Source organism: Cibotium barometz, chromosome 19, assembly GCF_041138505.1.
Source record: "Cibotium barometz isolate CiBa-2024 chromosome 19, ASM4113850v1, whole genome shotgun sequence".
Taxonomy (NCBI): Eukaryota; Viridiplantae; Streptophyta; class Polypodiopsida; order Cyatheales; family Cibotiaceae; genus Cibotium; species Cibotium barometz.
In genome coordinates this window covers 36,892,048-36,916,850 of record NC_141064.1, presented here as the reverse complement: position 1 = coordinate 36,916,850, position 24,803 = coordinate 36,892,048, and the positions used below count along the sequence as shown (strand labels likewise).

Genomic DNA, 24,803 nt, shown 5'->3' with positions numbered 1-24,803 from the left:
TGGTGTGGCCGCCCTGGGTCCATATCTGGCACTCCCCACTCTCAGTTCGTGGGACGAGGTGCGGATCTGGCCGATTGCACATCTCACCCCAAAAGATGGGTGTGTGTTGATGTAGCGTGGGCGGATGATGAAACCATCCTTTGTCAGGCATAGGAGAAAATCTCTGTAGAAGGCCATCTTCGTCCCCAATGGACAACTAGGTGAACTCCATGTCCTCTGAGTATCCAGTCTGACAATGTCCTTCCTAATAACCCTGTTCCACTCTGTGCGGTTGAGAGAAAATGACGGGGCCTCTATGGTGTACTGAAATGGGGGGAGTGCCTCCATATGCATGCCAAACCAAGTGCCTACTTGTGCATACCAGCACTCTGTATCTCCCTCGAGTGTCAGCTGCCTCGAGCACTCCCGAGCTAGCCGGGGGTATCTATCTAGTGGAAGCTCCCATAGCCTGTGCCAGTATGTCACTATCTGGAATAAAGCCACTGTCACTATCAGTGCAGCCCCCATCTCTGCCCGCACAATCTCATGTGGCACTGGTGGCTTACTCCTAATCATGCGTGAGATCATCTCCACTAGGGGCCTCTCCATTGGCTTCCACCCATCATATACCTCCTCTGTATCTATCTTGGCCGGCTCTCTTCTCCGTCTCCTCTTGTGGTATAAGTTGGGACCCCAGATGGGGGCACCATAGTGTAGGTGTAACTAGAGTATCAAATAGCCAAAGCTTCATCCTCGGCTCTTGAAACTGTATCTGTGAGCATTACCTCTCTAGCGAAGGGCTGCATATCCCCTCATCAATCTAGCTTCGTCCGCCTTCCGCATCGAGAACTGAGGTCCAGCAAAAGTGATCCCAAGTTATACATATGAGGTAACATACTCCACAGGCTCTCCACTGTATGTAAACTGTACTACAGATCTACCTATCCGCTGTGGGGAGGTGTTAAAGATCATGACCTTGGTCTTTCCAAGGTTCACAGTGAGGTCCTGGTCCTCGCAAAAGGCCCATAATGCCTTTGTAGCCCCTCTGGTGAATTAGAAATAAGAACAATATCATCTACATACAAGAGGATCGGTATTAGGACTCCTGCTAAATGTAAGGGGTAGCCTTGCTTCACCCCGGTAGTGCTGTGTAGGATCTTTGAGTCGTGGAGCCCATACTCTGCCTGTGATGACTGACTCATAGAATGTAATGATCCCCCAAAGCATCTCTTCTGGCACTCCCATATCCTCATCAGTCTAGCCCGTGGGACGGTACCAAAAGTCTAAGTTAACCTTCCACACTACTAAGACTCCGACTATTCCAACACCTTCCCTCGGAGTGAAGGTGGTGAGACCTGAACGCACAAGAAGCAACCAACCTCCAACTCCATCACATCACTATAGAGAGGCGACCTAGCCATGCGCGCCTTCCATGCCATGTTATTCCCTCAATTATCTTTAGCGGTACATTTACCCTATCAACTACTTATTTGCTGTACTAATTCTTTCTATTTGCTACTTCCCTTAGTGCTAGGCTTCATTATGGCTGAGTATGCCATGCATCTCCGGAGGTTTGACAGAAACGAAGGGCTTTGTGTGAATATATGCTCTTATGTGTGTGTGTGTGTGTGTGAGAGAGAGAGAGAGAGAGAGAGAGAGAGAGAGAGAGAGAGAGAGAGAGAGCATATCTTGATACAGAGTTCTACACCCACTATTGGGCACTGATGACGTTAGTGGGGATGTCGTAGTATCTAGTCCATACTATGCATAATGGAATTGATAGTTATATAGTCTTGTGGGTTGACTACCATGACTATATAACATGCACGTTCCTAAAAGATGAATTTGGGCATGTTCCTGGATTCATCCAGGTACATAATTCAGCCGTATTATCGGACATGTAGATTTCACATTGTGAAGTTTTCGTCCAAGTTGCGGTCAGTTGATAGTGCTTATTCTTTCTATCTTTAGTGGTGCATTTGCCATATCGACTACTTATTTTCTGTACTAATTCTTTCTATTTGCTACTTCCCTTAGTGCTAGGCTTCATTATGGCCGAGTCTGCCATGCATCTTCGGAGGTTTGACAGAAACTCAGTACGAAGGGCTTTGTGTGAATATATGCTCTTATGTGTGTGTGTGCAGTGCGTGTGTGAGAGCATATCTTGATACAGGGTTCTACACCCACTATTGGGCACTGATGACGTTAGTGGGGATGTAGTAGTATCTAGTCCATACTATGCATAATGGAATTGATAGTTATATAGTGTTGTGGGTTGACTACCATGAGTATATAATTCAGCCGTATTAGTGGACATGCAGGTTTCACATTGTGAAGTTTTCGTCCGAGTTGCGGTGAGTTGATATTGTGCTTATTCTTTCTATCTTTAGCGGTGCATTTGTCCTATCAACTACTTATTTGCTGTACTAATTCTTTCTATTTGCTACTTCCCTTAGTGCTAGGTTTCATGATGGCTGAGTCTGCCCTGCATCTCCGGAGGTTTGATAGAAACTCAGTACGAAGGGCTTTGTGTGAATATATGCTCTTATGTGTGTGGAGTGCGTGTGTGAGAGCATATCTTGATATAGAGTTCTACACCCAATATTGGGCACTGATGACATTAGTGGGGATGTCGTAGTATCTAGTCCATACTATTCATAATGGAGTTGATAGCTATATAGTCTTGTGGGTTGACTACCATGAGTATATAACATGCACGTTCCTAAAAGGTGACTTTGGGCATGTTCTTGGATTCATCTAGGTATATGACCAAAGCTGAGATTATCGCTTAGTCATCCCCCTGATTCCTAACTGGGATAAGAATAGCCTTTTATTGCATCAAGGCATTGCAACAACTCCAAAAAAACATCCAAAAATTTTCGATTCTGGGGGACAACCTGGGTAGAGAACCCCTGATTCAAACATGAATGATGACTAGAAATTGAGGAAGAATCCCCCCCTCCATGCCAGTGAAGATCCTTTTGCGGTGTCATTTCCAAGCAATGGATGCTTGGGTCATTCCTTTAGGCTCATGGGCCAGGGTAGAGCACCCGGATGTAGATGTGTTCGATGAAGATGTGGATGTCGATGCAGAACACATACCCTTTAAGTCTGTCGTAGATGTTTAGTAAAATTTGTCTTTCTTTCTTTTTCTCCTATTTTTTATAGACTAGCCTTCTTGATTTAAATCAAAACTGACTAGTTTCTTGTTCTAGTAGTGACTCTATCAATTGTACTTGAAACTTTTTCTTTTTTTTTTGGTCTTGGTATTCTTTGCAAAATTTTTTGGAGTGTTTTACTGTTTGTTGTAAAATAAATGCAATTATCCTTTCAATTCTGAAGGTCAGATATATTCCAATCTTATTTGCTGCACTAATTCTTTCTATTTGCTACTTCCCTGAGTGCTAGGCTTCATTATGACTGAGTCTGCCCTGCATCTCCGGAGGTTTGATAGAAACTCAGTACGAAAGACTTTGTGTGAATGTATGCTCTTATGTGTGTGTGTGTGTGGAGTGTGTGTGTGAGAGCATATCTTGATACAGAGTTCTACACCCACTATTGGGCAGCACTGATGACGTTAGTGGGGATGCCATAGTATCTAGTCCATACTTTGCATAATGGAATTGATAGTTATATAATCTTGTGGGTTGACTACCATTAGTATATAACATGCACGTTCCTTGTGGGTTATATAGTCTTGTGGGTTGTCTACCATGAGTATATATAGTCTTGTGGGTTGACTACCATGAGTATATAATTCAGCCGTATTAGTGGACATGCAGATTTCACATTGTGAAAGTTTCGTCCGAGTTGCGGTGAGTTGATATTGTGCTTATTCTTTTTCTATCATTAGCGGTGCATTTGCGCTATCAACTACTTATTTGCTGTACTAATTCTTTCTATTTGCTACTTCCTTAGTGCTAGGCTTCATGATGGCTGAGTCTGCCCTGCATCTCCGGAGGTTTGATAGAAACTCAGTACGAAGGGCTTTGTGTGAATATATGCTCTTATGTGTGTGGAGTGCGTGTGTGAGAGCATATCTTGATATAGAGTTCTACACCCACTATTGGGCACTGATGACATTAGTGGGGATGTAGTAGTATCTAGTCCATACTATGGATAATGGAGTTGATAGTTACATATAGTCTTGTGGGTTGACTACCATGAGTATATAACATGCACGTTCCTAAAAGGTGAATTTGGGCATGTTCTTGGATTCATCTAGGTATATGACCAAAGCTGAGATTATCGCTTAGTCACTCCCTTGATTCCTAACTGGGATAAGAATACATCTTTGCCTTTTATTGCATCAAGGCATTACAACAACTCCAAAAAAACATCCAAAAATTTTAGATTCTGGGGGACAACCCGGGCAGAGAACCCCTGATTCAAACATTAATGATGACTAGAAATTGAGGAAGAATCCCCCCTCCATGCCAGTGAAGATCCTTTTGCGGTGTCATTTCCAAGCAATGGATGCTTGGGTCATTCCTTTAGGCTCATGGGCCAGGGTAGAGCACCCAAATGTAGATGTGTTCGATGAAGATGTGAATGTCGATGCAGAACACATACCCTTTAAGTTTGTTGTAGATGTTTAATAAAATTTGTCCTTCTTTCTTTTTCTCCTATTTTTTATAGACTCACCTTCTTGATTTAAATCAAAACTCACTAGTTTCTTGTTCTAGTAGTGACTCTATCAGTTGTACTTGAAACTTTTTCTTTTTTTGTCCTGGTATTCTTTGCAAAATTTTTTGGAGTGTTTTACTGTGCGATTATTCTTTCAATTCTGAAGGTCAGATATATTCCAATCTTATTTGTTGTACTAATTCTTTCTATTTGCTACTTCCCTTAGTGCTAGGCTTCATTGAGTCTGCCCTGCATCTTCGGAGGTTTGATAGAAACTCAATACGAAGGACTTTGTGTGAATATATGCTCTTATGTGTGTGTGTGAGAGCATATCTTGATTCAAAGTTCTACACCCACTATTGGGCATTGATGACGTTAGTGGGGATGTCGTAGTATCTGGTCCATACTATGCATAATGGAGTTGATAGTTATAGAGTCTTGTGGGTTGACCACCATGAGTATATAACATGCACGTTTCCAAAATGTGAATTTGGGCATGTTCCTGGATTCATCTAGGTATGTATTCCAATCTTATAAAGGTAAATGATGAGGGTTAGGGCTATGGGATCACAGTTGACTCTGTTATCTGATGTGACTTGCTTTATGTTCTTGGATATTGCTCCCTTTTGTGGTACATCCTTTAAGACAAGGATGTCAACCCCACCATTACAAAAGTGTATTAACTACCATTGATTTGGCTGCTGTCTGAATTTTTAAGAGATGAAAACTTTATGCTTAAAAAGAGATGGTTTAGATTTTGCCAAGTTTGAACAATCAGGATTCAAATTAAAAGTTTTTCTTGCTTGCAGGAAATGCGAATCTTGTGATGGCTCTTGCGGGGAACAAGTCAGATCTAGCCTCGAAAAGGAAAGTAGAACCAGAGGTAAGCTCCAAGAGGTTTCTCTTCTCTTACAAGGAAGTATATTCTCACAATATTTCAGTGATTTTGATGTTCAGGAAGCGCAAGCCTATGCTGAAGAAAATGGGTTGTTTTTCATGGAGACCTCAGCTAAGACTGCTCAGAATGTGAATGAGCTGTTTTACGAAATTGGTATAGTATTTAAAACCAGAAAACTGATTTCTGTTATTTGTTTTATCTGGGAAACTTTAAGTTATGGCCTCTTCCTTTTCAAAATATGCGATTCATATGCATGCATTATAATTAACGATCGCGTGGAGCTGTGAGCCCCCCCACCTGCACCCTGCCCTGTCCTCTTTGTGCTCCGCCTCCCCCCCTTCTCTCCGCTGTCACCCCTTCCTCCTCCTCTCCTGCCTCCTGCCTCCTGCCCCCGCCTCTCCCTCCTCCTCCCGCACGCTGTCCCTCCCTTTCCGCCTCCTGCCCACCCTTTCTCCAGCCCCGTCGTGTGGCTCTGTTTGGTTGTTTCTCCCTGCTTCCGCCCCTGCTCCTCTGCTCCCTCACCCCTTCGTCCCTCCAACAGGCCTCTCCTCCTCCGCACTTTTTCCTTCGTTTGAGAATAACTTACCTTCCTGCTCCTCGTGACCCCCCGTCTCTTCCTTCCCTTCAGCGCTTCCTCAAGGCAGGTTTTCAGCTTTTGGTCATTGTTCCTTTTCGGCAAGTTTCAGCCCCTTCTGGTCTTAGAACCTTTAGGAGGATTCCATGGCAGCCGCTCCGTAACCCCTGACCGAGGCCGCTGTCCCTTGCCTATCTTTTTCAGAAGCGGACCTACAGCTCCTCGCTTCGGTAGTTACATCTTTGGAAGCTTCCACCCTGGTATGCAAGATTGTGGGTAGCCGCCTAGCGTGTGGACAGCTCATGGACATGTTATAGGCAAGCCTGCTGGGCGTGCCTGGAAAGATCTTTGATATTCATCCCTTGGGGCGTGGCTACTACCAGGTTGAGTTCGATTCGCCTGCGGCGTTAGACAGATTCATGTAGCTGAGCCCCGTTGCACTGCACACGGCCTAGGCCTTCTTTGCGAGGTGGCAGCACGGCTTTGACCCAACGTCCGACCCTTGGCTGTCATCTCAGGCTTTCCTATGATAGTCTGCTTTCTTGGTCTCAGGAAGGAATACTTTCCCCTCCTTCCGGTGATTGGTGGTGCCATCGGGAGGGTGATGGAATCTCCCCCACTGCCGCTTCGATTCTTGCTCGGACGGTCGGGATTCCATCCCTTCGTATCTGCATTGCCTCTCTGGAGGTAGAATCTCATGCCATATCGCTTCCTAGCCTTCGGGGGAACCCTATTTCGCAAAGAGTTGAGTACTCTCACCTACTAGGCCAATGTTTCATCTTGTCAAAACCCCACGGATCTCCTCGTGATCGATCTTGGTTCGGACTTGAATCCTGCAAACAAACGAACAAACAAAGAACAAGGGGGTGCAGGTGTGACTCACCTCCCAACCACGATAGTTGTGGGCAAGCCCACAGTCTTGGCTGTCCCCACCGAGCCACGAACTGAACTAACTAGGATGACGTACCGACCAATCTCCTCCTCGTGACGTCCCATACCGCCACGAAGCTGCCCTCGCGGGCCTCGAGACTGCTGTCGGCCTCAGCTGCGTAAAGCAGGTGCACGTTTGCACTAGATCGAGGCTCCAAGACCATAGAGCTCTCACAAACTCGCGAGACTCTCTATATCCCAATAACTAACCTTGGCCACCCTTTTATAGACTCTTGGCCGGTCATCGGGCGTCCACACTTAGGCGCTCGCCCGTCCATACTTGGGTGCCCGCCCGTTAGTATATCCCTAACTCAGCTCGTCAATCAGCCTGCCTAGTTCCAAGCTTCCCCAAGCCTCGAAACTAGTCTTGCGTGCGTGTAGCACACGGTAGATACACACTGTGCCCATGACATACTCCCCTTCCTCTAAGAGCTCACTCCTGAGCTCACTAAAAAGCCAAGGTAATCTCTCTGAAGAGTAGTCAATGTCTCCCATGTAGCGTCCTCCTCAACATGATTCTTCCACTTGATCTTGTATTCCGTGATAAGCGTATTACGTAATCTTCGTTCACGAAATCCAAGAATCTTTTCAGGTTCGTGCGGAACAAATGTCATGTCCTCGACATCTATAATTTCTTGAGGAGTAACTAACTGATTTGCTCCACCCAGTACTTCCTTAAGTCTACTGACATGAAATACAGGATGAACTTTCACATTAGAAGGCAAATCCAATTCATATGCAACTGAACCAATCCGTCGTGTAACACGAAATGGTCCACAGTATCTAGGGGGTAATTTCGGAGATCGACCTGTCTGTAAAGTCTCGGAATCTTTCGGAACTCGCAAATACACCATCGTTTCTTCAGAGAACTCTCTGGGTGAACGATGTCTATTAGAATAAAACCTGTCTCGGCCTTGAGCACTTCTAATAGATTCCTTCGCAACTTGTAACATTTCCTGCATATCTTGCAAAAAATTATGTGCTGCATCATGTTGAAGTCCTTAGAATTCTACTGTAACAGGTGATCTAGGTTGAAAACCATACATAAGCATGAAAGGACTAAACCCTGTACTCGTATGCTTAGTACTGTTATATGTAAATTCTAACATAGGAAGATAATCCTCCCATGAAGTCTGTCTTTTGCATACATATGCTCGAAGCATATCCTTCAAAATCTGATTCACTCTTTCAGTCTGGCCATCAGATTGAGGATGATATGAGGAACTCAAATTCAAAGTTGTTTCCAACTTCTCAAAAACAAGTTTCCAAAAATCACTCGTAAACTTAGAGTCCCTATCACTGACTATGTCTTGCGGTAACCCGTATAGTATAAACATTTGCTCGATAAACTGCCGTGCTAATTGCATAGCTGTAATAGTCTTCCGGGTCGGTAAAAATCTAGCCATTTTTGTCAAGCGATCTACCACAACCCAAATAGAATCGTGGCCTTGATGTGTTCTTGGCAATCCGGTAATAAAATCCATGGAAATACTTTCCCATTTATTACCTGGGATTTGCAAAGGATGCAACAACCTAGCCTATCTAAAGCGTTCAGCTTTATTTGCCTGACAAATCTGACACTTGAGAACATAATCTTCTACATACCCTTTCATCTTCGGCCAATAAAAGTGTGTTTCACTAATGATAGTGTCCTGTGTACCCGAGGGTATCCAGCAGAAGGGGCGTCGTGACACTCCTTAAGAATCTTGGACCTAATGTCCGGGATCTGTGGTACACAAATTTTGTCATTACGAAATAGTAAACCATTCCGAATCATCCACTGGCCTCCTGCAGCTTGAATAGTAGACTGCTCAGTCATCGAGTCTTGGTCAATCAATGAGCTTCCGTCCTGGATCTTCTGCCAAAATGGACCAAAATAACTATCAGTCTTGCAAAGCCCTCTTAATGACTGAAATAAGTCAGTAGAAATCTCGGTGAACGACAAAGTATTCACCTCTCTAATCTGACTAAGCGCATCTGCGATACTATTCATGGACCCTTTCCGATAACGGATCTCAAAATCAAAATCTTGCATTAACTCTGCCCAACGAGCCATCCTGCCTCTCAAATCATCCGCATCACACACATACTTGATTGACTGATGATCAGTCACAATACCACAAACTTGGAGCCATTTAAATAATGTCTCCAAACCTTGAGAGCATGAATCACAGCATAAAGCTCCTTCTCAAGGGTTGGCCAACGAGATTGAGTGTTGTCTAGCTTTTTACTTTCAAAAGCAACCGGTCTACCATCTTGAAATAAAGCAGCCCCGATAGCATAGTCACTGGCATCAGTTTCAAGAACATAAGGCCGACTAGGATCAGGCAATGCTAAGATAGGTGCTTCCTTAACTTTATCTTTCAAAAGTCTGAAGGCCATATCCAAATCGTTATTCCAAGTGATAGGCTGATTTGACTTACGTTCACAACCTTTCAATAAGTCGGTCATCGGTAGTGTGAGCTGAGAGTACTCCCGTACAGATTTCCGAAGAAAAACAACAAAACCGAGAAAATAACGAAGTTGTTTCACTGTTCGCGGTATAGGCCAGTCCAGAACCTTCTGAACTCGGTCATAGTCAATGCTCAATCCATCTCTAGTGATCTGGTGTCCCAAGTAAATGATGTCGGTCATAAAGAACTCACATTTACTCAACTTAGAATATAGTCGATTCTGTCTTAAAATAGATAAGACAATCGTGAGGTGTCTGACATGATCCTCAAGAGTACGACTATATATCAAAATATCATCCAGGAACACCACCACAAATTTTTCCAAATGTTCACAAAAAAGATCGTTCATCATTTGCTGGAAAGTGGCTGGAGCATTGGTTAACCCAAAAGGTAATACGAGAAACTCGTAATGGCCATACCTAGTCCGAAAGGCGGTTCTTTCGACATGCCTTTCATGAATACGTATCTGGTGATAGCCAGTACGTAAAGCTATCTTCGTGAAATATTTCGCTCCTACTAACCGGTCAATCAGGTCATCTGATCTAGGGAGAGGATAACGGTTCTTAATGGTCAGCTTGTTCAATCTCTTGTAATCTATACACATTGTCCAGGTATTGTCCTTCTTTCTCCTAAGCAACACAGGTGCACCCCAAGGTGATTTACTTGGACGGATCTGGCCCATCCTCAAATAATCTTCGAGTTGTTTAGCCAACTCATCTTCCTCAGCTTGGCTCATCCTATAAGGTGGAATACTTACAAGATGAGCACCAGGGATCAAGTCAATACGATGATCTAGTCCCGTTCAGGTGGTAAACCCGATGGCAGTTCCTTAGGAAATACGTCTGGAAACGAATCAAGTATCTTATGTAATTCTTTGCTTTCAAACACACTTAATTCATTTACATCCATGGAAGAGATGAGAAAGGAAGAAAGTGGAATCAATACACAATGGAAAGCGGTATACAAAGAAGAATCCATTATATTTCCAAAATCAATTGTATTTACAAGAGGTTGTTGAGAGGGATGAATACAATCACCTAAAATACTATACTTGGTGTCCTTATGCTGAAAAGAAAAAATATGACTAGACCAATCTATCTGGACTTCAAGAGTCTTAAACCACTCAATCTCTAATAACAAGTCTACATTTTCTAGATACATTACATAGCATTCCAGAGTATCTTTGTAGTCCTGAATCTGGATTGGAAGCATCTCCACCTTGTGATCCCAAACTTGCCTTCCCGCAGGTAGGCGTACCTCATAGGTATGATCGCTGAGTGTCGTATCAAGTTATGCGAACTGCCAGGGTCTAAAAGAATGTGAATTTTATGGCCATTCACTTCTCCATAAACTCGGAGAAGATCATGCAAGCCAAATACTTTAGAATTGAACAGACAATCAGAACAAGTACTAGGGCGAGAAAGTACAGTAATTGACGTACCTGTCAAAGACAACTGGTTAGCTGCCTTTGGCTTGGGTCCTGCGTTTGTCTTGGTACCCTTTTGCTTCGGGCACTCGTTACGCATGTGTCCTTTTTCTTCGTAGATAAAACAACGTCCTTCTTGAGCTTTAAAGCCCTAAGGAGTCGTTTCTTCTTCGCTGGTGTCGAATTGGAACTCTTTGAAGGTTGGTCTGAAGACTTTCCTTCTGTCGTGTTAGCCATAGGTGCGGAGAACTTCCTTTTATGCTTGTTCCCCTGCTCGGTAACGGGTTTCGACTTGGAAGAGACCATCGTATCATCATAGATACGAGCTGAATGAATGGCCTCGTCCAATGTTTTACATTTGTTATTTTTAACCTGTAATCGGCACGAGTCTGGTAAACCAGCTACGAAAAACCCCAAAAGAGTAGTGGGATCCATCTTTGTAGCTTTCATCTGCAAGTTACGAAACTTCTGGAGGTAGACCTCATAAGTGAGGTGCTGCGAGGTCATGGTCAAAGCTGAAAACCGGGCAACAACATCATAATCATCCTCTTTCTTGAGGAATTCTTTCTTGAAGATGTCTTCGTATTGTGCCCAAGTCGTTGGCTTAGGGTTGAGTTCCTTTCACCAAAGCAAAGCTTTGCCGGACAACAAACCTGCTGCTAACTGGATCTTCTTTCCATCATCATATGGATGAAACTGAAAGTGAACTTGCCACTTATGTAGCCACGTGTCTACGATCTCCTTGGTGCGCTGCTTTTGCTCGCCCCTGAACGGTTCCGGAGTAATGTTGGGGCCTAAAGCTGAAGCCAAGGTATCCATACCCGAGAAAGTGGAGAGGGTAGTGGTCAATAGAGCGATGGAGTTCTGCAAAGCTTGCATCTGGGCTGCGATTTGTGTCTGTACGTTCCGACGAAGAAGCTTCGAGAGCTACTTTGAACTCTTGGAAATCTGATTTTGACACAAAATCGTCAAAAAGATCGGCATCGGTACCTTCCGTAGCTGGCAAGCCTTCGAAAACACATACTATTCTGAAAACAACAGTATGCACAGAAAAAACAGCAGGCTTTTTAACACATACCTTTCTTCGACCTCATCTTCTCTACCTACCGACTTGCTCGTTCACGAGGTATGCTCTGATACCACTGTCAAAACCCCACGGATCTCCTCGTGATCGATCTTGGTTCGGACTCGAATCCTGCAAACAAACGAACAAACAAAGAACAAGGGGGTGCAGGCCTGACTCACCTCCCAACCACGACAGCCGTGGGCAAGCCCACAGTCTTGGCTGTCCCCACCGAGCCACGAGCTGAACTAACTAGGATGACGTACGGACCAATCTCCTCCTCGCGACGTCCCATACCGCCACGAAGCTGCCCTCGCGAGCCTCGAGACTGCTGTCGGTCTCGGCTGCGTAAAGCAGGTGCACGTCTGCACTAGATCCAGGCTCCAAGACCATAGAGCTCTCACAAACTCGCGAGACTCTCTATATCTGGCCACCCTTTTATAGGCTCTTGGCCGGTCATCGGGCGTCCACACTCGGGCGCCCACCCGTCCATACTTGGGTGCCCGCCCGTTAGTATATCCCTAACTCAGCTCGTCAATCAGCCTGCCTAGTTCCAAGCTTCCCCAAGCCTCGAAACTAGTCTTGCGTGCGTGTAGCACACGGTAGATACACACTGTGCACATGACACATCTACCGACAAATGGGACACCAGGCTAGAGCTTGTCCTCGTCGACAGTCTAGGAGGATGCCTCCAGTGCCCCCTCCCCCTACCCTAGTTGAGATCCTCCTCAGGTGGATGGGAGGGACACAGGCCCCCAAATACCCGACGGCCAGGACCTGACCTCGGGTGAGACTGGCGCAAGAGAGTGGCAGACTATTGGCCCGAGGTGGAACCGTCGGCTGACTTCTAGAGCAGAGCGACGTTGACAGGCGTGCCAGGTTGGCAGGATTCATGAGGATACAGTCGTGTCAGAGAACCGTTACAACAACCCATCGACAGTGATGCCCCCTCTCCCCCCCCCCCCTTTTTTTTTCTTTCCGGAGACCGTTACCTCGTCGGGCCCCCCTCCAGGCTTTTAGCTTTTTGAGAGTCTCTTTGACCCTATAGAGCCTTTGGTAGGCCTGTCCTCGCGGCCCCTCCCCTTGCAGGCAAACCCTTCTCCCTGCCCATCCCCTCCTTCGCTACCTGCGTCGACTCTCCCCCCTGTAGCTCCCTCTCCTCCGGTTGTTTTGGAACCCCATCCTCCCTCCCCTTCCGCTTCTCCAGAGCACTCCAACCGCGCCTGACTCGGAGCGGAGATAGTTGGCCAGCTCAGTCCACCGTTTGATCCATCGTTTTATGGAGCCGGTAGAGATGACCACCATCGTTGCTTCTACGGTGTAGGCTCTCCCTCTAGAGTCCCCCCCCTCCCCAGGGTTTTGGGGCAGCCAGTTGACATTTGCTTTTTCCGTTGCCTTCGTGTCGAAGGAGCTGGTATGTTTGAGGAGACGGTGGATCCCATTTGCATTTGTGTGGTGTTATATCACTCCAGACCGTCCACTCCAGAGAGGCGAGATGATCTTCTCCTTCCCACTGAGTGCAGCATAGGGGACGGACTGGAGCATGGAGTTAGTGTCCACCGCTATTCAGGAGAAGGCCATTGAGCTCTAGCACCATTTGCATAACCTTCGTATCACTAATGTGCTTACCCACCTCTGGCCTTTGGTCCAGATGGAGTTGGGTGGCTCTGGCCTTAGAGATCAAATAGGGGAGATGGTGTCCTCTAGCTTGGAGGTGTTGCTTTTTGTATTTCTTCATGTTTCAATGGCAATACCCTTGTTCCCCTCCTACAAATATCGGCATTGTGACAGGTGGACTCCATACTCCAGGGCTCGAACAGAGTGGCTACACATGGAGGCCAGGATTCATGTCCATTTGGCACGGCTCCGCCCTAGGACCGACAGTGATTACTCTCCATCGAAACTCACGCCTAAGACTCTTCGAGTGGAGGGCAGTGCAAATAGTTCTACTTCCCGCCGATTGTAGTTGCACTGATGGATTTGATGCAGAGAATATTTAGTATTGAGAAGCAGATCTGTGTCTGCACGAGGTAAATGCGTGTCAACACAGAGAACCTTCTCACTTCAGGATTGCGAGCAGATTATCTCTTGGAACATCCAGGGTTTGGGGAGCCCACAATGCTTTCAGAGGTGTGGTGTCCTTAGAGAGGAGCTCCACAGAGCAATAGTTGGTGGACCCATTGACATTCTCTTCATTCAGAAGCACCATATTTCAGAGGGATGTACCCACCCCTGCGGGAAGATCTTGTAGGGCAGGAGCCACACCTTCTGATCCCATTCTTTTGGTCCCTTTGGGACACAGGGTGGAGTATGCATTCACATCTGAGGAGCTGGTGGAGGCTTTGACGGCACTACCTACGGGAAAATGTTTGGGTGAGGATGGGCTTATTTCTCTTACACTGGGATCTCATGGAAGGTGGCCTTAGAGTTGCCTTCAATGAGATAATGGTTACGGGAGCCATGCCGGAGAGGTTGTCTAAGGGATTAATCCACTTGATTCCCAAGGAGGGTGGTGACAGATTGGAGATTTGGTAGTGGAGACCCATAACCCTCCTAGGGACCGTCTACAAAATTCTAGCCAAGGCCATGAGCCAAGACTGCAACCCTTCCTCCGTGACTTGACTCAGGGTACACATATTGGCTTTATTCAAGATTGGAGCATCATGGACAACATCTTCACCTTTTTGGAGGCGACCGCTTCAGCCAGGCTGCACGAGTAGGATCTGATTGTTCTTCTTTTGGATTTTGAGAAAGCCTATGAGCATACGATCCCATTGGTGAATGATGCAAGGCCAATTAAGCAAAAATAGTACACGTACAATGAAACCTATTCCAAGACCATTAAGGAAGAAGAAAATAGACTCATTTATGTAGATTTCATGGGTTTCACAAGAGGTCATAGTACCAAAAAAGAATGGCAAGTTTTGCGAATGCGTGAACTTAAAAAAGTTAAATGATGTCAATGGTGTACCCATTGCCTTACACTGAACATGTGCTTGAAAGGGTAGCAAAAAAAGAAGCTTATAGCTTCTTGGATGGATTTTTTGGGTACAACCAAGTATCCATATATCCCAAAGACCAACATAAGACCACCTTCTCTATAGAGGATGGGACTTTTACATATAAGGTAATGCCATTTGGACTAACAAACATACCAGCTACGTTTCAACGATTGAAGAGTTGATTGGGGCTTTTTGGAGGGGACGATGTGCAGGATGGGTTTTTCGGAGGACGGAGTCTGAGGTGTTTTGGGACTCCACTTAGCCTCACATGGCCAGGTTCTTATTCAGGGAGCTAGAGGCGATAGATTTCCGCTCTCGCTTGGTCTGGTAGGGCTTCCCTCTAGCGCCTTGTCTCTTCCTGTTTGTTGCTGGCAGAGGCCATGAACAATTTTCTCTTTGTCCAGGAGACAAGGCTACATGGGCTGTGCCTTACCATCCATGTGTAGGAGGAGCTATCCATGCACAGGAGGAGCTACTTTATTTAGTGTTTGCCGATGACATGGCAGCATACTTGTCGGGGGACGAGGCGAATCTCTAGAGATTCGCCGAGGCGATTGCGATCTTTTGTCGTGCTTCCGGGGTGGAGATCAGCACAAGTCGTGTGGTTTTTGGGTTGGCTCATCGCCCGCCCTGACTTGGCGTCCAATTGAGGCTTTTTCGTGGGTCCCAGAGGGGGCATGGGCATCATCGACCCCTCCATTTAGAGCTGGGCCCTTTTGGGTAAGTTGATTGTTCGAGGTCTTCTCTAGGTGGTGAGCCTTGGAAGGACTTCCTCTTGGCTAGGATCTCCGCCTGCACCTTGATCTTGGGAGGACCTTGGCCTTAGAGCACGAGATGGATTTTCATAGAGATGCAGGCACGCGGCCTTAGCCGAGCATTCGAGGACAGATTTGGAGCCAGTCTCTTGTGTGCTTGGGATCATCTCAGGCCGGCCCTTCGGCAGGTAGCTCTGGTAGTCTCCGAGGAGCGTGTCCGATAGTCTTTGATTCGAGGACAGATTTGGAGCCAGTCTCTTGTGTGCTTGGGATCATCTTAGGCCTGCCCTTCGGCAGGTAGCTCTGGTAGTCTCCGAGGAGCGTGTCCGATAGTCTTTGATCTAGAACCCTACGGTACGTCTGCCTAGCAATTACATGCTCGGGGCTTGCTTGCACGTATCATGGGGAGCTTTGAGCATGGGTCCCACTAGGTCACTTGGAGATTGGCTCACATTCAGACAGCTGCCCCTTGAGGCCCAGGAGAGGAGCCTTACTCTGGGATCCGGGGTAGGGACAGATTTAGCCTTGACATTGACTCCGCCACCCCCCCAGAGTGGTTGGCCCCGATATCAGACCCTCCTCCACCAGGCACGATATTCCTCTGGTAGTTCGTGGCGTAGATGAGGGCTCCACCTTAATCACCTTCTCCATCGGACCTCATGGCAGACTAGAGAGAGGAGAGACCCCCTTGGAGGATTTCAGGGGATGCACCATGCAGAGGGTGAGGGTGATTGGTTTCCATGCACATGAGTGGCACATCGACCCTCCACGCCTGGGAGGGCCGACCTCCCAGGCGTCTCCAGTGGGACCCGAGAGAGCAGACTTGGCATGATCGAGAGGACATTGAGGAGATGCTTGGCACCCCCTTTTTTGCATCTACTGCATGGCTGGGCCGTAGGATTCACTGGCAGTCCCAGGGCCTCCCACCACATTTTCTCAGATTTCTGGAAGCGTCTGTGGGACAGTTTTCGGCCGTGGAAGATCACTCTCTTGATGTGGCAGTTGGCTGAAATGAGCTTTGCATTGGGCACTTGGGTGGCCATTGGGGATAGACCAGAATTGTGGCCACCCCTAGGAGTCTCAGCATCATTGTCTTTTGGATTGCCCAAAAGCTCAACAGGTTTGGCAGCGGATCCCACACATTTTCACTATGAATCAGGCCCCCGCCCGTATTGTTACGTGGGGCACAGTCGCTTGGGCCACGGAGGCTGCGGTCATCATGCCATATGAGGAGGGTGGGGGACTAGCCCTTAGGTTTCTCACCTTCGTATTAGTACAGTGCCAGTTCCAGCTCCACTACAGGTCACTGGACTCCAGGTTGTTGCTAGAGATAGGTTTGCAGCAGTATTGCTGTGTGGCACGTCTGGAGAGCTCATTGTAGCGAAGCCATCGAAGGCACCTTCACCCCGCCAGCAATAGTCCCTCTGTGGTCAGTGGGGGAAGATGCAGGGTGGCTTAGACCGTATGCAGAAGCGCCAGGAGGCCCTACTGAGGATTTGGCACTACAGACCACGTGTGTGGTTGTTCCCCCCTCCACCGATTGGATGAGATAGCCTCCTCCTCCGAGAGCGGCCAGCCGGAGGACAAGAGCATCCTCCCCTTTTATGTATCTTGACTCCTGCTTCCCATTTGGGGACGAGTTTGCATTTAGCCTTCATGGCTGTTTTATCGGTGACTAATAGAAGGATCTTTTTCCCGGGGAAAAAAAGAGAAGATACGCGATTCATAATGGACACCCTGATAGCAACAGGCCACAATATTTACCCTGGTCTTTCCAAAGCCATGAATGTCGGCCCATGTGCAGACCTGGGCACGTTGTCGGGGTACCCACTGATGTTGTTCTGCTGCCTACCTGATGTTCTGGTGTCCACCTGCTCCTGGGGGCAGCCCACCATTGTGGAGGCTGCCTATATTGAACAGTCTTTACTAGTACGAGTGTTACCTGCTGTCTGGCATCCGCCTGCTCATGGGGGACTGCTGGCCTTGCTTCCAGACCTTCTGCCTTGCTTCAGACTATACTCACAACCTTGTGCATCCTCACAGCTGATCCTTTTTCCAAGTACAAGAACCTTCTGAGTCTACTTCTGCCTCTCTTTTGATTCTGACATGTACCGCAGGAGAGTTTCTCATAGGACTAGTACACTGCTAGTCCAGATAATTATTTGCAGGTTCAAGATTAATTATTATTAGTTGCAATTCTGGCTGCAGCAAGGAAGCTTCCAAAAGCTCAACCTGTCCAACCTCCAAGTGGAATGCAACTTAGCGACAGACCAATGGAAACAGCTGCAAAGAGTTCGTGTTGCTCTTAAAGAAAGCATGCAGGCCGGCTTCAGCTACTTCTGTGTGTACTTGGATGCTGTGGGGTAAAAAAAGGTCAAATGTCTCCACATCTTGAATTGATGCCAAGATTGCCTTCAAAACATGCTTGAGGAGGAAAACTTGGATTTGTTAGTCTTGGAGGGGATTATTGTGGCTGTCTAAAGTGTAGCTTGTCCATGGTTGAATACAAACATATGGTATTTATAAGCAGAATAAAGATATACCTGCAGATGCAAAATGTATCACATCTGATTTAATAGTACTGTAAAAAGAAATAATAATTTAAGGAGTTTTTTTTGGGGAGTAAAACCAAACATATTTATTTGGAGGCTCTTGGTGGACTGCCTCTTTTTGGGGATGGCGGGGCTCTCGATGCTGCCTCGTTTGGGTCTCCTCGATGTTGTTTGGGGGCAGAAACCAACAAGCAGTGTGTGACCTTACAAGAAGGTAATAGAATTGACTTGTGCGCTTTTTCATTTCCAACATGCAAGTCATATGGGCTTGTGGGGTAAGAGAGAGAGAGAGAGAGAGAGAGAGAGAGAGAGAGAGAGAGAGGTATGCATGTGAAGGTTTAGGTAAGCTACGAGGATCAAAGCAAATGAATCTAACAAGCATTATTGGTTAATGAGATATACACATCGATTTTTTATTTGTAGTTCGTTACCGAAGGAGAGAGAGAGGGGTGCATGTGAAGGTTTAGATTATCTAGGGAGGATCAAGGTAAATGAATCTAATAATCATGATTGATTAATGCGATTATTAGATGATCAATGAGGTAATGTGGTCAAAATTAAAATGATATGTACACACAATCTCACACTAGAAAGTGAGGAGAGAGAGAGAGGGAGAGTTGTGCATGTGCTGTGCATGTGCATGTAAAGGTTTAGGTATGTTAACTGCACGCTACCAAGAATTTGCCTCATATGCTTCATATGAGCCGCCTATGAGAGGTGTGCATGTATGTTGCTATGCAACATTGTTGTTCGAGAGCTTGTAGTTGTTTGTTGCACCTAGATTTGTTGGGAATACTCTTTCTTTTGTAAATGAAGCTAAACGTCTCTCTCTCGCTATAATGTTTCATCCATAAACTCCACTTCCATAACAATGAACCGCTCCGGACATCCTGCATAACCAATGATGGCTTAAACTGAGATTTCACTACAATCATGACTCTTGATTGTGTAGTGGGGTGTCCATTATAAAACACACGAAATTCCTTGTAATCATACAGTTGTCCAGTCATGGAATGTTGTTTATGCTCCACAGCACAAAACATATCCCATTGACCACATGCGATAATTCTTAGACGGTGAACACACACCTTTTACATTCCAAAGAGCAATCTTCATAATTCATTAAAAAAAAAAACAGAAAGCCAATCAATGAGGTACCACCATCAGCCTCTCTTTCCTTAAAATATTGCACAAGATTCTCAATGCCTTCTCTCTCCATCTGTTCACATACTCTTCGCAAGCAAAACATCCACCTGTTCCTTCTCACCTAAAGTATGGGCATCACTAGGTGATGTATCCTGTCTCCACTTGACATCCGGATACTTCTTGTCCCAGGCTGAGACCATAGCCCCTTTTTTTAATCAAATAGAAGAGAAAAAGTTTCCTGGTTTTCTTTTGTAACTCCAGGTCTCAAATTATACCGAGAGGGTGACACCCTTCCTTGGTTGTCTTTCTCTTGAGTCCATCTTGTGGCACTAGGACAACGAAAGGATGAAGAGGAACCATGACCAGCACGTACATTTTGATTACCACTAGAAGTTGTTGTCTGGCGAGCGCCCCTCTTTGCCACCACAAGCCAAGGTCTATCTTCTGTATATCTGCCACTTGTTTACCTTTATCTATCACTTGCTCACTTTGTTTTGCTACTTGTATGCTCTTCTATAGATTCAAATTAGATGGCAAACCAGGAGCTAATGTATCCTTATAAGTTGGACCCTGAGACACATTCGTTTGTGGCTGAGCATTTAACTCCTTTGGACACTCTGAAATGAAGTGACCCATCTCCCCACAACGAAAGCAATGTCCTGCAAACGATTCCCAATTTAATTCAAAATACAAAGGGTCAAATCCATCCACGCATAACCTCAATTGTCGAGATCGGGGCTTCCCAGTATCCCATAGCATGCAAACATTGTTTTTATTCTTGGACGACATTTTGGACTCTACCAACACCTGCCCAATAGTACGCATGGCCAACGGTAATAATTCCCACATAGTTGACGGAAAGTTTATAACCTCAACCCAAATAGGGCATGCTTGGCACAACATATCTCTATACTCTGCCGCCAGAGGGCGCCAGGTTACAACATGCACTAACTGTCCATCTAGAAATAACAAGACTTTTTGCATAACCAAATCTTGGAATTCTTTGGATGAGAATAGGACCTCATAGAATCCTCTGGGATTATCAAAGATCTTTTCCACAAAATTACCATCTAATAAATCATGTAACTAATCTGTAATCCTATTGAAGAATGGAATTTGTCCAGTAAAAAAGAAAATTGCAGCGTCTTGTTATGAAAAGATTCCACTTGTGTCACAAAACTTGTGTCACAAATCGCCATGTTTTCACTCGGGCATCTACCACTTCCTCTATTGATTTCCTACAATGGACACGCTATACAGACTTCTGCAAGCCTGCACAACGAATTATGGAAAGCTGCGAGCTCGGCTTGCTTTCCTACAATGCAACACGCAAACCGTCCCAATTTTTTCCCTCTCACGCAAACCGTGAGAGTGTTGTCTTCTAGCGCTTTGCAGCTGCTATGGCGAAACGAGAGTGGTCCAACGAACTTCAGCATTGTCTTCTGTCGCCAAGCTTTGTAGATTTTGTCTCACGTTTTGCTTTATATTACATGTCTTCTGTCGCAAAGATTTCTCTCTCTCTCTCTCTCTCTCTCTCTCTCCCTCTCCCTCTCCCTCTCCCTCTCCCCCGTTGTTCGACTGTGCCCGCAGCCACACACACACACACACACACACACACACACACACACACACACACACACACACACGTCGGGTTATTCTCCCTCTCTCTGCTGTTTTGCGGCGGCTGTTCTCTTCTCTCCTTAGCGTTTGTCCTCCTCCCTCGGTTGCAGCTTGTCGCTCCTCTCTCTCTCTCTCTCTCTCTCTCTCTCCCCCCTCTCCCCCCCCTCTTTCTTTTTCTGCATATACATGTCACATGCCATGCGGATTGCAGTGGGTCAATTCTGGGTGTCATCGCATAGACCAAGGATAGAGATAGGGAGAGCCAAGCAGATACCTTGTGAGGAGAGGATATGCACTATGTGCTAGCGGGAGGTTCAGTCAGAGGAGCACTTCATATACAGGTGCACCGTATATTATGAGATTGGAGGGAGGTTCCACTGTCTGTTTTCAGAGAGGGGTTTAGATCCTTATCTAGGGTCATGGATTACCCATATTAGTGGTGCCTGGGCCTGTTCCTACTAAAGCTTCATCGCCACATAGACTCACTGATTAGCGAGTCGAGATTCCATGGGAGACATTCATTCCCGCCCTGGGCGACCATCACTCAGTTCTTCCGACCACAAGAGAACACCCCACCAACCATGGATGACATACACACAGCCTCATCGAGCCACACATTCTCGAGTGCCTAGACTGAGCCATGGCAGTATAACGAGCCTTGATGTCCCAAACTCCGCGGACCTCGCCAGCAACACACATACATCAACCCCAGCTTAAGGAGATCTTATAGAGGCATAGAGCCACCTTCCCATGGTCGGTGAATCTTCAAAGGCTTCTACAGAGGCTAAACCCATGCTCAATATCCTTGACGGTCCCCTCTCCCTACCAGGGGCTTAGCTCCATAGGTTGTATGATGATGATGGTCCCACTTTGTATCATATGGCTCGGATTTGACATTCCCAACTCATATCTCTAGTCTTTGTTTTCTTTGTACCATGATGAGTTTACATGGACACTATTGTATCACTTTTGGTCTCATAGACCCAGTGGGTCTTTTGAAGAGATGATATTACATGGACACCATTGTATCACATTTGGTCTCATAGACCCACTGGGTCTTTTGAAGCCGTTGAATATAATTTTCTTTCTTTCTTTATTTCTCTTTTAAACAATACTGAATATTCACTAGGCAAACATATCATCCATAATGTAATTCTAAACATGAACTCTTATTAAAGATAAGGATACTACCATTGTTTTCGCAGATTAAATCTCCACTAGTGTAATAAAATCTCAACTAGTGTAATAAAATCCAAAAACTTAATAAAGATGTTTCACTTGCTTTATTAAACTGTTGTGAAAATTGAGTATTTAAATAACAATAAGAATGTGAGGATGATATGCATTGAGATTTAAATTGAGAAAAAGGAATGCTATTGTATGAGTCATGTTTGTCGTCGCGTGATCAAGAAAAAGTGTAGGGCGTTTTTCAAGGGAGACCCTTGACGACGATGTTAAGGGGCCCAACCATGCCCCTTCAAAGGTGAAGGAAAGAACTTGGGAGAGATAGTGGAGACTTGGATTGACTTCATAAACAAGTACTTTAATGTGGCTAGCTATAGGCTTTTTCTTGTTTGAAGGTCATTGGAGTTGCTTGAATAGGATGGAGGAACTTTTGTGAATCCAATAATTAGAATCAAAATAAGCTAGGTTGGAATAACATGAATCCACTAGAGGTTTTATCCTCCAAGATTCCAGGAGGATAATGTGAAAGAGTTCTTGGAACAGAATGGGAAGACCATAAAGGAGTATCATCAAGCCTTCTTTAGTCTCCTCTATTTTTCCCCAACAATGGATGAAATAACCATTCTCCCATCAATTCATCCATAAGCTCAACCTACCTCTTGATAGGTTGGTCAAGAATGCAAAGCCTTCATCAATATCCAAAGCTGTGAAAATAGCTGAGGATTTTGGTTAAGCCTTTCCAAGTAATGTCGATAGAATTAGAGTCAAGGACAAGGGTCAAGGATTAGACTTGAAGGAAGTTATTACTCTCAGGCACTAGCTTTAGATATACCATTTTTTATAGATGATTTATCTTAATGCGGAGTAATTTTTGTATATATATAGTGTGGGCTTCTTATTTAAAAGAGAATAATTTCTTTAAAATTTTGTAAGATTTGTGTCACCATAACTTTTTCTCCATCTCAATATCCATCTTGCATAAAGATACACATTATTGGGCATGATGAATGTTTATAATATATTGATATTAATAATAGTGGCTATATTTTTGTGTGGTCTAAACTAACCTGGTTTTTAAGAATTACATTGTATCGTTTTGCATTTGCCTTCAATATAATGTGTTGAAGAGCTCTTGTAATGTATTGTTTTTATTTTTTCACCATTGTGTTGAGTTGTACGGAAATAGTTGATATAAGTGGCATAGTGCAATTTTTCCATGCTTTGAGTACTCCATGTAGCAAGAGGCCCTTGGTTCTTCACAAAATATGAGCCATGTGCAAATAGAATATGCTTCACATAGAAAAATGAACATATTAATAATCGATTTATGTCATATTAGTTAGTCAATGTATGAATTACATGAAGCAAAAACTCTTACTAAAAAGTAGAAGATTATGTCCTTGTTTTCCCACGTGTTAATCCCATTTTGGATTAACAAAGATGCTTCTCAATTTGAGGACATTAATAAGTGTTATGTAATGGCATTATAAACATTGCACATTATGAGATACTGGCCAGCCAAAGCTTTAGATTAGTAAGTTTTGGGTACCCAAGTGTGAATAAGGGCCAGATGTATAAAAGGAAATTTCTCATAATGAAAGAATACAATCCCTCTTTGTGCTATGAGAGCTCTTGCTTTGTCTTGAGAGAGAGGGAGGGAGTGTGTGTACTCTAGTGCATGTTCCTCTTTTATGCATGTGTATGGGAGAGTGAGAGGAAGATTGCCTTGCATTATGGTGTGAGCAACTCCATGGTGACAGTGTGGAGGTGGAGATTGGACGAGTGGAGCTTCCAAAAGTGAGCTTGGAGAGCCTCAAGGGACGTGAGCTCGAAGCATTGGTAAGTACCCAACGATAGTTGTTGTCTATTGCTTCTTCCAACAGTGGATGTGCGGAGTTTCCTCTTGGGAGGTACGGTAGTCCATAATATTTTTGGCGCCTACCGAGGAAACACCATCGTTTCTTCCATCCTCTTAGAGCTCAAGCTCCCATTATGCAAGATTCACTATTGCCTTTGCATTTTAAAGGTGCATTGTGAAAAACTGTGTAGATAAGGTTTGTGTAAAGTGGAAGAAGTTAGAGTAGTTCTGGAAAATCGTGTGTTTGGAAGTGTGGGTGAGTACTAGGTATTGCCTAGAGAAAGGCTACACTCGGTTTTTCTTTCAATTTTGTTGATTTCGTCACCAATTTTGTAATCGTGAGCTAGCAGTTGGTGACACGCTTTGTTCTGTTTTTTCTAAAAAATCACAAAAATTATAAAAATAAGAAGCCATTGGTTGTGTTGGTGACTTGCATTGCATTCGAATTGCTTGGCACAACCTTTCTGGATCGTTTGGATAAGGAAATCGCACTCTAAACATCATTCTGTTGACGCGACTTTTAACACGTCAATGTGCAGGAAGTCGTTCACAGTGTGAACCGTAGTTTGCTCCTTCACGACATGAAACACTCTCCACAGTCAACGCCAAAAATTTCAAGATTGTGTTACTAAAGTTAGGGCACCTTATCCTGACATGTCTGACACAAAAAGAAATGAAAAAAATCTTATCTCGTGAAAGTGCAACAAAATACTTCACGACGTGAAACACCATCTGG

General features: G+C 45.1%; 1 protein-coding gene across 1 annotated transcript in view; it reads left to right on the top strand.

Moving 5' to 3' along the window:
- Positions 1 to 18,508, top strand: part of LOC147628529 (ras-related protein RABF2b-like) — a 50,153-nt gene extending 31,645 nt beyond the window's left edge. Inside the window, exons 5-7 of the mRNA XM_086813718.1 lie at positions 5,415 to 5,488; positions 5,563 to 5,656; positions 17,915 to 18,508. Coding sequence (XP_086669844.1) covers positions 5,415 to 5,488; positions 5,563 to 5,656; positions 17,915 to 18,015 — 269 coding nt within the window. The 3' untranslated portion in view covers positions 18,016 to 18,508. The remainder of the gene's footprint in view (positions 1 to 5,414; positions 5,489 to 5,562; positions 5,657 to 17,914) is intronic.
- The last annotated feature ends 6,295 nt before the right edge of the window (positions 18,509 to 24,803 follow it).